Source organism: Cucurbita pepo, chromosome LG03 (genome assembly GCF_002806865.2).
Source record: "Cucurbita pepo subsp. pepo cultivar mu-cu-16 chromosome LG03, ASM280686v2, whole genome shotgun sequence".
Taxonomy (NCBI): Eukaryota; Viridiplantae; Streptophyta; class Magnoliopsida; order Cucurbitales; family Cucurbitaceae; genus Cucurbita; species Cucurbita pepo.
Window position 1 is genome coordinate 5,427,845 of NC_036640.1, and position 19,254 is coordinate 5,447,098.

The 19,254-nt window shown below is 33.5% G+C and overlaps 1 protein-coding gene across 1 annotated transcript; it reads left to right on the top strand.

Annotated features, from left to right (window-relative positions):
* The first annotated feature begins 8,105 nt into the window (after positions 1-8,105).
* LOC111791474 lies at positions 8,106-10,809 on the top strand. Its single transcript, XM_023672836.1, has 3 exons — positions 8,106-8,178; positions 10,266-10,494; positions 10,596-10,809. Exons 1-3 carry the CDS (start codon positions 8,126-8,128, stop codon positions 10,725-10,727), a joined length of 414 nt encoding a protein of 137 aa, XP_023528604.1. The 5' UTR covers positions 8,106-8,125; the 3' UTR covers positions 10,728-10,809.
* The last annotated feature ends 8,445 nt before the right edge of the window (positions 10,810-19,254 follow it).

Below are 19,254 nucleotides of genomic sequence, written 5' to 3' on the forward strand. Positions count from 1 at the left end.
AACTTTTTTCGATCGTACTCCTGAATCGAAACAAAAACCGTTCAATCTATGTGATCATGGACCTTCCCAGTGAGATGGGAAATTAGTAACTTTTATTTCGTTGGGCCCTAAATCTATGTGAGCATTCAGGTGAGTCATTCGGTGGTGTAGTGCAAAGTGGGTTTAGTACGTCCTAAGTAGATTGAGATGAGAACGGGAAATGTTTACCGTCCACTTTTCAATCTCCGCTCATCGATATTTCTAGCCGAAAGTTTTCCATAGAACATGCATGAAAGTGTTTAACTATAGAAAGTTATCCATCTGTCTTTGTTACGTCAGCAGACATTCCTAGAACCAATCAATTTTTTCTCATCAAATTGAGACGGGTTTTTAATTATTTAAGTATTTATTAAAATTAGGTATGTCATCTATCATACATTCTTGGTAGGGTTATTGTAGGTGAGAATGTTCGTTTAATCCACCTCACGTAAATGCTCTTGTGTCTGGATATTTGCCTTATAATAAAATATTAAATATAATATATACTGTAATTTATAATTTAGTACTAAATATCCTTAATAATACTAAGTTATCTTATTTATAATAAATTACCATATGATAGAAAGATAAATATCGGGATATTTGTCGTATAATAAAATATTTATAATCAAATAAATTATCATATGATAGGAAGATAAATATCGGGATATTTATCTTATAATAAAATATTTAAATATAATATATACGGTAAATTATATCCTTAACCATGGTGAAAATAGATGTGTGTATAATTTTTGAAGTAATTTTTTTTTTTTTTTTTATTTGGTAATTTTGTTGGTAATTATTGATTTTTAACAGTTGAGAGTGGTAGAGGAAATTAAAGGGGGCAGCAAGTCAGCAAAGAGCTCGTGTACATCTTCCCCGACAAGTGGGGCCCACACGAGCGATTATCACACATCGTCCGTTGATCTGTCTCCAAGAAGTCTGGAGAAGCACTGCCGTCCGATGAACGACGCAGTCAAAGTCACTGAACTCAAAGGAAGCCTCCTCGAGAGATTGGACAAGATTGAGGATAGAGTCCTGAAGGTAAACCCACTCATAAATTAAAATATTAAAATATTTTCAATTTAATTTAATTTAATTTTGTAAACAAATATTTAGTTTTTGGTGTGTTGAATTATGAACAGCTTTGTTTGCAAGTAGAGGGAGAGATTGAAAGGGAGAGGGAGATGATAATGGTTGAGAAGAGTAGGAAGAAGCCTAAGAAGAGCTTTAAACAACTTCTTCAACACTGTATGACCGGGTCGGGAAAGATCTGAATTACGGTCTCGATCAATGTATGACTCGTGATGACTTGATTTTACTTGACCTTTTAATCTCGAGTTAGGATAGTTTTGGTTGATGAGCGTTGACAGGACATTTCATTAGAGGGTTGAAGATTAATTTTGAATCTGTACAAATAAAGTCGGGTGTCTTGTTCTTGTAATGCTATTTATCATATACGATTGAACCACGAAAATTAATGTTTTGTTGAGAAGTAATTTTTTCGATCTTATAATTGAGACCAGGCGCCTTACGTGGCCTAAACTTGGAGGGTCCTTTTTCATTTTTTATTTTTTATTTTTTGGTCCTAAGGAAATTAGGTCCCAAGAAGGATTCACCAACATGTTCATGTGAAAGAGAATCATCCCTACAGGTGGAGGGTAGGGGGCCCATGTATTGGACAATCATTGTGGTGATGGGACAGTGATTGAGGACACCTACCCCTTACTTTGGGGTCCTTTTATGAGTTGGTGGGCCCTTGGATTGGTTGTGTTCATTAAATGGTAGCAACAAATTTGGAATTTGTGAGTAAATGATGTTTGACAAAGAGAGATGAAATGGATTAACCTAAGCTCGACACGATACCTAAAATTTGTTTAATTTAAAAAGACACGATTTACAAGTGTGTTACGGTTGCTTGTCCGAGACATGTTGTTTGTAGCTGCTTGTCAGATGTCCTGATTATGCTTATTTAGGTCCATATTTAGGACCTGTTGTCCATATCTGTTTTAAACTCATTTTTTATTGCTTTTATGTTCAATAGGTATTTACCGTTCTTGTTGAAACATAGATGTGTTACTTGTCACCAAAATCAAGTTTAGAATGATCACGTTAAAATGTCCCAAAATGTATCATAGGGATGTAATTAGATGTCAATTCTTCCTATCCCGGTTATATACTGTCAAAGTCGTGGTTGTTGCTTATTCGTTTTTAGCTTATAACATTGATTTCTGTTTTCAACACATTTCCTCGCTTACGTTTTCTCAAACATTTCTCTTAAACGTGACCCAAGACTCTGATCATATGTCAATATTGTCCGCAAAGTCTAACTTTCATCCAACTAATTTGTTCCTTGTATTAGAACAAATGTCACACAATCGTTATAATGACATACAAATTGTGCACCTCTCGAGCTCATATTCGACCAAGGTTGTAGTTGGCCTCATGGACTCTTTAGCTTGTTCGGTTCAAGACTCTTTGTGGGCGTAGGGCTTGGTTTTACGACTATGAATCTTGATTTTTTATAATTTGAGGCTCAGTAAGAATGAATTTAGTCTATTCGTATCGACCCAAGCCCTTTTAGTCTATTCGTTTTAGTCTATGAATTTAGTCTATTCGTTTTTAGCTTATAACAATTTAGTCTATTCGTTTTTAGCTCACAAACGGTAACGACCCAAGTCCTTTTTCTTCTAGGCTTTAAAACGCGTCTGTTAGGAAAAAGTTCTCACATCCTTATGGAGGGTGTTTCGTTCTCCTCTCCAACCAATGTGGGATTCTCACAATTCATCACCTTCAGGGCCCAACGTCCTTGCTAACACTCGTTCCTTTCTCCAATCGATGTGGGACCTCCACCAAATCCACCTCCCTTCAGGGTCTAGTGTCCTTACTGACACACCTCCTCGCGTCTACCCCCTTTGGGAATACCTCCTCGCTGGCACATAGTTTGGTGTCTGGCTCTGATACCATTTGTAACGGCTCAAGCTCACCGCTAGTAGATATTGCCCTCTTTGGGCTTTCCCTTTTGGGCTTCCCCTCAAGGCTTTAAAACGCGTCTGCTACAGAAAGGTTCCCATGTCCTTATAAAAGATGTTTTGTTCTCCTTCCCAACCAACGCGGGATTCTCACACAAATGTATGTGGACATGACATATCATTCATTCTTATCGTACATAGCTCATCAAGTGTCTTATAGGGCATAATGTGAACATGGTATCATAACATACAAGGATTGACATATTGGAAGTACATGCATCACAAGAAGTTCATAAACATCACATAATACTAGTAATAACACGTAGATAAGCCACACAGTATGTATTATTCATACAACATACAATCCATCCAACCTAGCCCAAAGGCGTTCCAATAGTAAATTCACTTAGTTTATTGGCCTAAGTCGAAATCATTAAAATATGAGCCAGTGTCCATTCGATCCTATATGTCGAGGTTTTATTATACCTATGATGTCCCGTGACATCATAGTTAAAACATATTTAAGGAATTAATTCATCAGACTCTATTATTCATTCTAAACATGATTTAAAGTATTTAAAATTGTTTAAACGTAAAAAATGACTCAAAACGATCCAATATAGTTGCTCAATCTAATTCGAGAAGAATTCAAACTATGACTTCGAGTCGGGCACATGGAGAAACTGGGCTGATTGTGAGTCAACTAACAAATCGGGCATAAACTTAACAGACTTGTCGATTGCTGAAACGAGTGTTGGGACACAGGTGCTGAGGGCTGGACGCCTGAGCTAAGCAAAGCGGATGTCTAGGTCAAAGCTACAACTCTGATGGTTGGGCTTGTCGAGATTAAGGTTTTACATCTATTTCGGTTTTCGATTTTCGATTTTTTATTCTCTCTTTTTATCGACTTAAAAGTCTCTACCCTCTGAATACTTTTCCTTAAAGTCATCAAAAGAGTGGGTGGAAAATAATTTTTTTTAAAATTTCAAATGATTTAGATCCAATTTTGAATTCAACTTTCGTACTTATTGGTTCGATATCTAAATTCTAAGATATTCTCCTTTAGTGTCCAAACATCATAAGAAAAAATCATCCGTTTCAAAAATGAGCTTCAAACGCGTAGACAACCGTTCGTACAATTTTAGTTGAATGATTTATAAAAGTGAAATTAATTATTTGGTTGAAATATGACACGATTATGTTCACGTAATAACATAAATGGTCTATAATATAAGGATAAGATTGGTTATCTTGTTCCAGTAACACTACTGTTACGACCCATTTTGTAATTTTTACAAATAATGTTAACTAAATTTATTAATCGAGAAAATTAATAATTGATATGCTATAAAATTTTAAAGTATAGTAATTTGATAAATAAAATGTAACGTTGTCGGGCCACACGCGCACTATATCCAATATAATCATATAAATAAAATAAAATAAAAAAAGGGTATGTAAAGTCCACATCCTTTGGATAGCTTTACACCAAGGGAGATAATTTTATGAATCACATAGGCTATCATATTTATTTTAATTTCATGGAATAATTATAGGTAGGACCATATTTCTTTTTAAAATAAATTGATATAATTGGTAAAATAGACCAACCACATTATTATAATCTATAATTATTCCTTAACTTTAATTACATATTTATTATAATATGTTGTGGGGACCCACTTTAGAGAAATTTATTTAAAAAAATGATAAATTAATGTTATCATTTGTTTGATCTCTGGTTATGTGGTTACTTGCTCTGTTGTTTAGGTACCATATGTTGATCTCCACTCGATATCTTCATCTGCTGTGTTTGTGAATATGTTATTGTGTGGACATGGTGGAGAAAAGGATGGTTTTTGATGTTTGTTTCTCGAGAAAATGACTGAGAAAATGAGAAGGGTGATTCGACTCTCCACTATGATATTGTGCACTTTAAACATAAGCTCTCGTGCCTTTGCTTTGAGTTTCTCCAAGAGGCCTTATGCATATTCCTCACTTATAAACCCATGATCTTCCACTAACGGTAACTCACTCCTAATAATCCTCAACAAAGGGTTGGTTGGTTGGTGAGAGAATGGGGTCATGATTCCTTTTATAATTTTGACGTTGATGGTTTTCCTTTTCTACATGTTTTTTTAGTTAGGCTGTTTTTTTGTAAGGTTTAAGGTTTTGATTATGTNTAAGGAAGTGTTTTAACTAGCTATATATGTTTTAGTATTGATATTTGCGGGAATTATCTTGATCGTTGTATATTAACCTAACTGAAAGTAAAAACTCTTTTTTCGTTCTCTTTTCCCCTGAACCTCTATTTCCTAATGTATTTCACTTTTATAGTCGATAAAAAGATCAAGTCAAAACCTTGAACTTTTTTCGATCGTACTCCTGAATCGAAACAAAAACCGTTCAATCTATGTGATCATGGACCTTCCCAGTGAGATGGGAAATTAGTAACTTTTATTTCGTTGGGCCCTAAATCTATGTGAGCATTCAGGTGAGTCATTCGGTGGTGTAGTGCAAAGTGGGTTTAGTACGTCCTAAGTAGATTGAGATGAGAACGGGAAATGTTTACCGTCCACTTTTCAATCTCCGCTCATCGATATTTCTAGCCGAAAGTTTTCCATAGAACATGCATGAAAGTGTTTAACTATAGAAAGTTATCCATCTGTCTTTGTTACGTCAGCAGACATTCCTAGAACCAATCAATTTTTTCTCATCAAATTGAGACGGGTTTTTAATTATTTAAGTATTTATTAAAATTAGGTATGTCATCTATCATACATTCTTGGTAGGGTTATTGTAGGTGAGAATGTTCGTTTAATCCACCTCACGTAAATGCTCTTGTGTCTGGATATTTGCCTTATAATAAAATATTAAATATAATATATACTGTAATTTATAATTTAGTACTAAATATCCTTAATAATACTAAGTTATCTTATTTATAATAAATTACCATATGATAGAAAGATAAATATCGGGATATTTGTCGTATAATAAAATATTTATAATCAAATAAATTATCATATGATAGGAAGATAAATATCGGGATATTTATCTTATAATAAAATATTTAAATATAATATATACGGTAAATTATATCCTTAACCATGGTGAAAATAGATGTGTGTATAATTTTTGAAGTAATTTTTTTTTTTTTTTTTTTTTGGTAATTTTGTTGGTAATTATTGATTTTTAACAGTTGAGAGTGGTAGAGGAAATTAAAGGGGGCAGCAAGTCAGCAAAGAGCTCGTGTACATCTTCCCCGACAAGTGGGGCCCACACGAGCGATTATCACACATCGTCCGTTGATCTGTCTCCAAGAAGTCTGGAGAAGCACTGCCGTCCGATGAACGACGCAGTCAAAGTCACTGAACTCAAAGGAAGCCTCCTCGAGAGATTGGACAAGATTGAGGATAGAGTCCTGAAGGTAAACCCACTCATAAATTAAAATATTAAAATATTTTCAATTTAATTTAATTTAATTTTGTAAACAAATATTTAGTTTTTGGTGTGTTGAATTATGAACAGCTTTGTTTGCAAGTAGAGGGAGAGATTGAAAGGGAGAGGGAGATGATAATGGTTGAGAAGAGTAGGAAGAAGCCTAAGAAGAGCTTTAAACAACTTCTTCAACACTGTATGACCGGGTCGGGAAAGATCTGAATTACGGTCTCGATCAATGTATGACTCGTGATGACTTGATTTTACTTGACCTTTTAATCTCGAGTTAGGATAGTTTTGGTTGATGAGCGTTGACAGGACATTTCATTAGAGGGTTGAAGATTAATTTTGAATCTGTACAAATAAAGTCGGGTGTCTTGTTCTTGTAATGCTATTTATCATATACGATTGAACCACGAAAATTAATGTTTTGTTGAGAAGTAATTTTTTCGATCTTATAATTGAGACCAGGCGCCTTACGTGGCCTAAACTTGGAGGGTCCTTTTTCATTTTTTATTTTTTATTTTTTGGTCCTAAGGAAATTAGGTCCCAAGAAGGATTCACCAACATGTTCATGTGAAAGAGAATCATCCCTACAGGTGGAGGGTAGGGGGCCCATGTATTGGACAATCATTGTGGTGATGGGACAGTGATTGAGGACACCTACCCCTTACTTTGGGGTCCTTTTATGAGTTGGTGGGCCCTTGGATTGGTTGTGTTCATTAAATGGTAGCAACAAATTTGGAATTTGTGAGTAAATGATGTTTGACAAAGAGAGATGAAATGGATTAACCTAAGCTCGACACGATACCTAAAATTTGTTTAATTTAAAAAGACACGATTTACAAGTGTGTTACGGTTGCTTGTCCGAGACATGTTGTTTGTAGCTGCTTGTCAGATGTCCTGATTATGCTTATTTAGGTCCATATTTAGGACCTGTTGTCCATATCTGTTTTAAACTCATTTTTTATTGCTTTTATGTTCAATAGGTATTTACCGTTCTTGTTGAAACATAGATGTGTTACTTGTCACCAAAATCAAGTTTAGAATGATCACGTTAAAATGTCCCAAAATGTATCATAGGGATGTAATTAGATGTCAATTCTTCCTATCCCGGTTATATACTGTCAAAGTCGTGGTTGTTGCTTATTCGTTTTTAGCTTATAACATTGATTTCTGTTTTCAACACATTTCCTCGCTTACGTTTTCTCAAACATTTCTCTTAAACGTGACCCAAGACTCTGATCATATGTCAATATTGTCCGCAAAGTCTAACTTTCATCCAACTAATTTGTTCCTTGTATTAGAACAAATGTCACACAATCGTTATAATGACATACATAAAAAAAAAAAAAAAAAAAAAAAAAAAAAAAAAAAAAAAAAAAAAAAAAAAAAAGGATAATGTTCGCCGTCCACATCAGTACATCGCATTAAAAACTCACAGACCCACGTGACCACCCACGTGCCGTCTCCACATTCAATGCATGTTGTCACAGCAACGCGTGTCCACACCCAATCCTTTTCTCCCTCTACTAAATCCGACACGTCGCTCCATTTGACAGCCGACATCCTCCATAACTGCCACGGTCTTGTCGTTCCAGAATCCCCAGCCATTGTTTGTATTAAACCCCAAATATTTTGTTAAAGGAAAACATTTTGTTTTCTGAATTTTCTGTTTGTTTCCCGGGAAAATGGCACTTGGCGAGGAACCGATTCTCTCGCGGTTGGACCGGCTNTTTTTTTTTTTTTTTTTTTAATGTGTTTGTGAATATGTTATTGTGTGGACATGGTGGAGAAAATGATGGTTTTGATGTTTGTTTCTCGGGAAAATGACTGAGAAAATGAGAAGGGTGTTAGGAATCACGACTCTCCACACTGGTATGATATTATCCATTTTGAGCATAAGCTCTCATGGCTCTGCTTTGGGCTTCCCCGGAAGACCTCATGTCAATGGAGATAGTATTCCTCACTTATAAACCCATGATCTTCCACTAAATTAACCAAGGTGTGACTCACTCCTAATAATCCTCGACAAAGGGTTGGTTGGTGAGAGAATCCGTTCATGATTCCTTTTGTAATTTTGATGTTGATGGTTTTCCTTTTCTACATGCTTTTTTTAGTTAGGCTGTTTTTCGTAAGGTNATTTTTTTTTTTTTTTTTTTTTTTTTTGTTCAATTAAGGAAGTGTTTTTACTAGCTATATATGTTTTAGTATTGATATTTGCGGGAATTGTCTTGATCGTCGTATATTAACCTAACTAAAAGTAAAAACTCTTTCTTCGTTCTCTTTTCCCCTAAACCTCTATTTCCTGACGTATTTCACTTTTATAGTCGATTAAAAGATCAAGTCAAAACCTTGAACTTTTTCCAATCGTACCCTTGAATCGAAACAAAAACCGTTCAATCTATGTGATCATGGACCTTCCCAGTGAGATGGGAAATTAGTAACTTTTATTTCGTTGGGCCCTAAATCTTTTTGAATCGAGGTGAGATGTTGATCCTCTTACGAGTGTGTGCTTTAGTTTGATGGCTGCTAACGCTCTTTACTAAAAAGAGTGAGCATTCAGGCAAGTCATTCGGTGGTGTAGTGCAAAGTTAATTTAGTACGTCTTAAGTAGATTGAGATGAGAACGGGAAATGCTTACCGTCCATTTTTCAATCTCCGCTCATCGATATTTCTAGCCTAAAGTTTTTCATAAAACATGCATGGAAGTCTTTTAACTATAGAAAGTTATCCATCTTTGTCTTTGTTACGTCAGTAGACATCCCTAGAACCGATCAATTTTTTCTCATCAAATCGAGACGGGTTTTTAATTATTTAAGTATTTATTAAAATTAGGTATTTCATCTATCCTACATTCTCTGTAGGGGTTATTGTGGATGAGAATGTTTGTTTAATCTACCTTGCTCTGAAAGTTATTTTATTTATAATCAAATAAATAATCATAGGATAAAAAAAATGCTCTGAAAGTTATTTTATTTATAATCAAATAAATTATCATAGGATAAAAAAAAGACAAATATTTGGATATTTGCCTTATAATAAAATATTAAATATAATATATACGGTAAATGGTAAATTATAATTTAGTAGTGTATAATTTTTGAAGTAATTTTTTTTTGTTTTTTTTGGGTAATTTTGTTGGTAATTATTGATTTTTAACAGTTGAGACTGGTAGAGGAAATTAAAGGGGGCAGCAAGTCAGCAAAGAGCTCGTGTACATCTTCCCCGACAAGTGGGGCCCACACGAGCGATTATCACACATCGTCCGTTGATCTGTCTCCAAGAAGTCTGGAGAAGCACTGCCGTCCGATGAACGACGCAGTCAAAGTCACTGAACTCAAAGGAAGCCTCCTCGAGAGATTGGACAAGATTGAGGATAGAGTCCTGAAGGTAAACCCACTCATAAATTAAAATATTAAAATATTTTCAATTTAATTTAATTTAATTTTGTAAACAAATATTTAGTTTTTGGTGTGTTGAATTATGAACAGCTTTGTTTGCAAGTAGAGGGAGAGATTGAAAGGGAGAGGGAGATGATAATGGTTGAGAAGAGTAGGAAGAAGCCTAAGAAGAGCTTTAAACAACTTCTTCAACACTGCATGACCGGGTCGGGAAAGATCTGAATTACGGTCTCGATCAATGTATGACTCGTGATGACTTGATTTCACTTGACCTTTTAATCTCGAGGNGGATATTTGCCTTATAATAAAATATTAAATATAATATATACGGTAAATGGTAAATTATAATTTAGTAGTGTATAATTTTTGAAGTAATTTTTTTTTGTTTTTTTTGGGTAATTTTGTTGGTAATTATTGATTTTTAACAGTTGAGAGTGGTAGAGGAAATTAAAGGGGGCAGCAAGTCAGCAAAGAGCTCGTGTACATCTTCCCCGACAAGTGGGGCCCACACGAGCGATTATCACACATCGTCCGTTGATCTGTCTCCAAGAAGTCTGGAGAAGCACTGCCGTCCGATGAACGACGCAGTCAAAGTCACTGAACTCAAAGGAAGCCTCCTCGAGAGATTGGACAAGATTGAGGATAGAGTCCTGAAGGTAAACCCACTCATAAATTAAAATATTAAAATATTTTCAATTTAATTTAATTTAATTTTGTAAACAAATATTTAGTTTTTGGTGTGTTGAATTATGAACAGCTTTGTTTGCAAGTAGAGGGAGAGATTGAAAGGGAGAGGGAGATGATAATGGTTGAGAAGAGTAGGAAGAAGCCTAAGAAGAGCTTTAAACAACTTCTTCAACACTGCATGACCGGGTCGGGAAAGATCTGAATTACGGTCTCGATCAATGTATGACTCGTGATGACTTGATTTCACTTGACCTTTTAATCTCGAGGTAGGATAGTTTTGGTTGATGAGCGTTGACAGGACATTTCATTAGAGGGTTGAAGATTAATTTTGAATCGTACAAATAAAGTTTGGTGTCTTGTTCTTGTAATGCTATTTATACAATCAACTTGTAATTACAAGTCCGATGATTATATACGAACCACGAAAATTAATGTTTTGTTGAGAAGTATCTTTTCGATCTTATAATCAGGCGCCTTACGTGGCCTAAACTTGGAGGGTCATTTTTCATTTTTCATTTTTTGGTCCTAAGGAAATTAGGTCCTAAGAGGATTCACCAACATGTTCATGTGAAAGAGAATCATCCCTACAGGTGGAGGGTAGGGGGCCATTTATTGGACAATCATTGTGGTGATGGGACAGTGATTGAGGACACCTACCCCTTACTTTGGGGTCCTTTTATGAGTTGGTGGGCCCTTGGATTGGTTGGGTTCATTAAATGGTAGCAATAAATTTGGAATTTGTGAGTAAATGATGTTTGACAAAGAGAGATGAATTGGATCAACCTAAGCTCGAGACCATACCTAAAATTTGTTTAATTTAGAAAGACACGATTTACAAAAAGTAATTGTTTGGGCATCGAGTGTTGTGTGTCACGGTTGCTTGTTCGAGACGTGTTGTTTGTAGCTGCATGTCAGATGTCCCGATCATGCTTATTTAGGACGTGTTGTTCATGTCTGTTTTAAACTCATTTTTTATTGTTTCCATGTTCCATAGGTATTTACGGTTCTTGTTGAAACATAGGTGTGTTACTTGTCACCGGTCACCAAAATCAAGTCTAGAATAGTCATTGTTAAAATGTCTCAAAATGTATCATAGGGATGTAATTAGTTGTCAATTATTCCTATCCGGATTATATACTATCAAAGTCGTGGTTGTTGCTTATTCGTTTTTAGCTTATAACATTAATTTCTATTTTCAACACATTTCCTCGCTTACGTTTTCTAAAATATTTCTCTTAGACGTGACCCAAGACTTGATCATATGTCAATATTATCCGCAAAGTCTAACTTTCATCCAACTAACTTGTTCCTCGTATTAGAACAAATGTCACACAATCGTTATAATGACATACAAATTGTGCACCTCTCGAGCTCATATCCGACCAAGGTTGTAGTTGGCCTCATGGACTCTTTAGCTTGTTCGGCTCAAGACTCTTTGTGGGCGTAGGGCTTGGTTTTACGACTATGAATCTTGATTTTTTATAATTTGAGGCTCAGTAAGAATGAATTTAGTCTATTCGTATCGACCCAAGCCCTTTTAGTCTATTCGTTTTAGTCTATGAATTTAGTCTATTCGTTTTTAGCTTATAACAATTTAGTCTATTCGTTTTTAGCTCACAAACGGTAACGACCCAAGTCCTTTTTCTTCTAGGCTTTAAAACGCGTCTGTTAGGAAAAAGTTCTCACATCCTTATGGAGGGTGTTTCGTTCTCCTCTCCAACCAATGTGGGATTCTCACAATTCATCACCTTCAGGGCCCAACGTCCTTGCTAACACTCGTTCCTTTCTCCAATCGATGTGGGACCTCCACCAAATCCACCCCCCTTCAGGGTCGAGTGTCCTTACTGACACACCTCCTCGCGTCTACCCCCTTTGGGAATACCTCCTCGCTGGCACATAGTTTGGTGTCTGGCTCTGATACCATTTGTAACGGCTCAAGCTCACCGCTAGTAGATATTGCCCTCTTTGGGCTTTCACTTTTGGGCTTCCCCTCAAGGCTTTAAAACATGTCTGCTACGGAAAGGTTCTCATGTCCTTATAAAAGATGTTTTGTTCTCCTTCCCAACGAATGTGGGATTCTCACACAAATGTATGTGGACATGACATATCATTCATTCTTATCATACATGGCTCATCAAGTGTCTCATAAGGCATAATGTGAACATAGTATCATAACATACATGGATTGACGTATTGGAAGTACATGCATCACAAGAAGTTCATAAATATTACATAATACCAGTAATAACACGTTGATAAGCCACATAGTATGTTTTATTCATATAACATACAATTCATCCAACCTAGCCCAAAGGCGTTCCAATAGTAAGTTCATTTACTTTATTGACCTAAGTCGAAATCACTAAATTATGAGTCGGTGTCTACCTAATCCTGCTTGTCGAGGTTGTTTTATACCTATGAGGACCCGTGACATCATAGTTAAAACATATTTAAGTAATTAATTCACATACCTCTATTATTCCATCCAAACATGAGTTAAAGTATTTTAAATTGTTTAAACAACATCTTTACTGACCTAAACACTTACAAATACGTCAAAAACGACTCCAAACGATCCAAAATGGTCACTCAATCTAATCCGAGAAGAATTCAAACTACGACTTCGAGTCGGGCACATGGAGAAACTGGGCTGATCGTGAGTCAACTAACAAATCGGGCATAAACTTAACAGACTTGTCGATTGCTGAAACGAGGGTTGGGACACAGGTGCTGAGGGCTGGACGACTGAGCTAAGCAAAACGAACGTCTAGGTCAAAGCTACAACTCTGATGGTTGGACTTGTCGAGATTAAGGTTTTACGTCTGTTTCAGTTTTCGTTTTTTTTTTTTGTCTCTCTTTTTATCGACTTAAAAGTCTCTACCCTCCACAATACTTATCCTTAAAGTCATCAAAAGAGTGGGTGGAAAATAATTTTTTTAAAAATTTCAAATGATTTAGATTCAATTTTGAATTCAACTTTGGTACTTATTGGTTCGATATCTAAATTCTAAGATATTCTCCTTTAGTGTCTAAACATCATAAGAAAAAATCATCCATTTGCTTCAAACGCGTAGACAACCGTTCGTACAATTTTAGTTGAATGATTTATAAAAGTGAAATTAATTATTTGGTTGAAATATGAAACGATTATGTTCACGTAATAACATAAATGGTCTATAATATAAGGATAAGATTGGTTGTCTTGCTCTAGTAACACTAATGATACGACCCATTTTGTAATTTTTAAAAATAATGTTAACCAAATTTATTAATTGAGAAAATTAATATTTGATATGGTATAAAATTTTAAAGTATAGTAATTTGATAAATAAAATGTAACGTTGTCGGGCCACACGCGCACTATATCCAATATAATCATATAACTAAAATAAAATAAAAAAAGGGTATGTAAAGTCCACATCCTTTGGATAGCTTTACACCAAGGGAGCTAATTTTATGAATCACATAGGCTATCATATTTATTTTAATTTCATGGAATAATTATAGGTAGGGCCATCTTTCTTTTTAAAATAAATTGATATAATTGGTAAAATAGACCAACCACATTATTATAATCTATAATTATTCCTTAACTTTAATTACATATTTATTATAATATGTTGTGGGCACCCACTTTAGAGAAATTTATTTAAAAAAATGATAAATTACCTGACATTTGTTTGATCTCTGGTTATGTGGTTACTTGCTCCGTTGTCNCTCTGTTGTTTAGGTACCATATGTTGATCTCCACTCGATATCTTCATCTGCTATCAATAAGTTGGGTATCTTCTGGGACAACACCAGTGTAGACTCTTCATCATGTGTGGATGTGAGGTATGCCTCCTCGTCATGATGCTTGTTGTGGCACTCTATTGCATAATGCACGTATTTTGTACAAAAGTAATTGTGAGAATCCCATATTGGTTGGGGAAGAGAAGAAACACTGTTTGTAAGTGTGTGGAAACTTTTCCCTAGCATCATACGCGTTTTAAAGCCTTGAGGAGAAGTCTGAAAGGAAAAGCGCTAGCGATGAGCTTGGGCTAAGAAGTAGTGGGGTCACTTACTGAGTATTCTTCATTATCGTTTTTCTTAAACTCATCCTTGTCAGCGCTGTTATTACAAAAACCATACTAAACTTGTTGAGCTCGCCCTCATCTTCCCATAATAATCCTATGCGTGTTTGCTCGTCTTTCGTTTGCAAGATCGAAGGTCTCTGTTTTCAAGCGTTTATGTCCAACGAGACAAAACCGTTCGTCTTCCATCCATTTCTCTCAACATTTCGTGTTTCCTTTTCTTATAAGTGAGATCTGAGGGTTTACTAAAGTGTAGGACTTTCGGTATGGTCGTGGGTTCGTTGGAGGCTCAGGTTCTCCGACGCTTCGTCGGAAAACACAGGTCACCCAGCGACTACGTAACCAGCACATAAAGAAACTACTCATCTACTTACCCCTATGTTCAAATGAGTCAATTCCATCTCGTTAAATCATTTTTCTATCTCTCTATTTGGTCAAGTCTTCAAAATGACAAAGTTATTGAATCGAATACAAAACTTACTCTCACTCGTACAAATCAAACGACAAACCTTCACAGGTATATTTATAAAGAGATGTTATCTTTTGTAATAATTATAAGTGAGTCGTATCAACAGTGTTATNTTTTTTTTTTTTTTTTTTTTTTTTTTTTAAAGATGATTTAAACTTTGATGTTGAAAATATATGATTGTAAGTTGAACGCTAATAGATATTGTCTTTTTTAATCTGTTAATATTGTTGTCAACGTTACGATTTTAAAACGCATCTATTAGGGAAAAATTTTCATACTTTAATAAGAAATGTTTCGTTTCCCTCTCCAACTGATATGAGATCTCACAACCCGTACAATCTACCCCTCTTTGAGACTCAGCATCATCGCAAACGCGTCTTAGAGAGGTTTCCATAAATTTATAAGAAATGTTTCGTCTCCCTCTCCAATCGACACGAGATCTCACAATCTACCCTCCTTAGAGGCTCAGCACCGATGGGATTTCATAATCCACCCCACTTACAGGTTTAGAGTCTTCGCTGGCACATTACTCGATGACTGACTCTGAGCCCACCACTAGTAGTTATTGTCTGTTTTGGCCTGTTACATGTCATTATTAGTCTCACAGTTTTAAAATCCGTCTACTAGGAGGAGGTTTTCACACCCTTATAAAAATTGTTTCGTTCCCCTCTCCAATCGATGTGGAATCTCACAATCCAACCCCTCGAGGGTTTAGTGTCCTCGCTAGCAAACCGTTCGATGTCTAACTCTAATACCATTTGTAACCGCTCAAGTCCACTGTTAGTAGATATTATTCGTTTTGGACCATTACGTATCGCCGTTAGCCTCCCAATCTTAAAACGTGTCTACTCGGGAAAGGTTTCCACACTCTAACGTGGAATCTCATATTAAATCAATTATGAGTTAGAAAGATAAATAAAATTAAAAAAAGGGGGAAAAAAAAACATATTATATAAACCCGTAAATATGTGACAAAATCTCTCATATCATTTAATTTTAAATACTCCTTGAAAAAGATAAAAATAATGAAATAATTGATTGATAAAAATACATAATTAATTAACTTAATCTAATTTTATAGCTCAAATAATTCATGCAAGTGGTTAATATAAAAATATTTTTTTTCATTCAAACCTTGAACCTTACCTATTTGATTTGTTCTTATATATATATATATATATAATGATGGGAAAAAGGGCAATAAATAAATAAATAAAGGAATAAATTAAAGAGGATTTTATTGCAAATCTTACTCCACAAGGCATCAGAAAAACAATTATTTAATTTTTATTTATTTATTTATTTATTTTATTTTAATAAAGGACAACAAAAAAAAATAAGTATAAAATAATGGAAAAGACACCAATTCAAACACGACCATCCATATCTTATGCTTTAATTCTAATGGGAAAATATTGATTGAGAGGTATTTTCCATGCTTAAAAAGTTTGGGATAAAATCCAAATTAAAATAAATAAATATATATATATATTTAAAATAATAAAAATAAAAAGATTTTTAAAAGATTTGATAGATTTATTTTTGAAAAGATTCCATTATGTCACTTATCAATAATAAATTTTTTATTATTTAGATAAGAAGTGAATATATCAATTGGATGATGTTTGAAGAATGAGTTCTATTCTTTTTTTTATTTATATTGAATATATATATTATAATGAACTTAGGTTTGAATAATTATGTTTTAAGAATATAATTTTCGCTAAATTAATAAAAAATATCGTTGGATTTAATAATTTATTTCAAAAATATCCTTTGACTTTTAAAATTTTTAATAACACCCTTCCACTTAAAAAAATTTGAAAAAGACCTAAGCTATTGGAAAAGAGTTTATTTTTATGGAAATTATTAATGCTTTATTTAAAAAATACCGTTAATATTTCGAAAATACATTTAGTATCGTAGTGCAAAAATACTCTTGAAAAGTAACATTAATATCCTTGAAATTAAAAAAAAAAATTAAAATTTTTACTTACAAATTTATTATTTTTTTATTAAAAAAGTTAGAAGAATATTAATGAAATTTTTAGAAATTCAAAAATAATATTTTTTAACGTTCAGTCATATTTTTAAAATAAATATTAAAAATTTATCAATATTTTTTTAAAAATAGAGTGGAAAGTTTATAGATATTTTTATTAATTTAGCGGTAAAAAGTGGGGTTTTTAATTATATATTTTAATAATATTTTAAAAAATATATGGTGTTTGTCTATTATAAATTTTTAAAAATTCCATATAAAAGTGATAAATTTTAATTAAAAAATGCACTTTTTTTTTATGTGTATTAATAAATAAAAAGCAAGCATCCTAATATTAACAATAAAATATATATACACAAAGTTTTCTAAATAAAAGAAGTCAATTTAAATATATTTTAATAGTTGAGATATATATTACTTAAGTATTAATATTTTTATAAAATCATTGAATTTGTAAATATGTATTTTTAATTCAATAATTGTGTACGAGGTCTTCAATTTTTTTTTCTATAATGTTGCAAAATTCAAATATCAAAGAAAATTGAAAGGAAAAAATTGGAATTATGGGAAATAATGGGGCAAAATTCAAATTTACGAAGTGACTTTTATTTTAATTTTGAATTTTTATTCGTTCGGCTAATTATTATTATATTTTGATTAAGATTTTTGTTTTTAAAATTCATATTATATATTTTAAAAAAACTAAAAAATCCCATCCAAATTATAAAAGGTGGATTCTTTAATCACATATTTTAAAACTATTTTAGAAAATATGTTAATTATTTTAATTCAATTTTAATAATAATTAAAAGACATTTCTGTCCCTCCTAAAATAATTGTAAGTTTGAAAAAGACAGTAAAGACTTAAATTGTTTAAATGTTATTAATAAATTACTTAAATTGTTTTTAATTGCTTTAATGCCATTATTATAATATTTCATTCAAGGTAACTATAAGCCCAACTTAAATATTATTATTATTTTTATTTAGTAAAAAAAAATAATCCTTTAATTTATTGGTCTAGACCAAACCTGACTATTCAAACTAAAATTAAAGGATGAGCTAACTTTATTAGATAACCGAAAATTCGAAGGTTTACATTTTTTCTTGTTAGGTCAACCCGACCAACCCAAAAATAGAATTACAACCCCAATCTTAATTTTAAAGATTATTAGGAAGATTAAGAATATTTGACGTCTGTCACTGATGTTGATAATGAGTTGTAATTTATGAAGGTTTGATATTTGAGTTTTATGACATTTTAGTTATTAATGTAACACGTATTATGGATAAATATAATTTTTTTTAAATAATTAAAAAAATAATAACTTGACAACCCACCGAATCCAAAAGAAAAGGTTGGGTTGGTAATCAACTATATTCGAGTTACTCAGGTCACCAACTCAACTTACACTCGGACGACTATAAAAAAACCTAGTATTTTTTAAAACAGTAGTGAAATTGACAATAAAAGAGGGAAATTTAAGAAAATTAAAAGAATTATGGGCCAAAAACGAAAAACGAGAAAAATCGATTTGGGGTGAAATATTGATTAAGAAAAGACACAAGGACTTTGTTGCAAAGAATTCCTAGTGACTTTTTATTTTCTTCGCATATTATTCTTTTAAAAATTTATTTTTGTCTGAAAGAGACTTTATCCTTTTTCTTTTATTATAAAACTGAAAATTCGGAGCCTCTGTTCTGTGCGACTTTTCACCTCCTCGATTTGACCCCACATTTAACTAAAATTGGACAAATGGCCACATTTCATTGGCGGACTCCAAACCCCTGCTTCCATTCCACTTAATGATCCTCCTTTAATTCCGCTCCACTGTCCACCTCCTCAGCCAGTCAACACCTCGTCCTTCACTACCACTAAGCCCCACCCTACTTCCCCTGGCCAAGCCGGTCATCCCGCTCTCAAAAGTTTGCTACTTAATTTGCATTTCATTTCGTGTGAATTTCAATGTCATTTCCCCTCATTTCCTTACAACTCCCTAACATTAAATTTAAATTCCCCCAAAACTTTCCAATCCGCATTTCATTTCAATTTCAGACGTTAATTTCTTCTTCTTCTTCGTCTTCCTCATTTCCCCCCTTCTCTCTCTCTCTCTCTCTCTCTGAAAANTGTGAATTTCAATGTCATTTCCCCTCATTTCCTTACAACTCCCAACATTAAATTTAA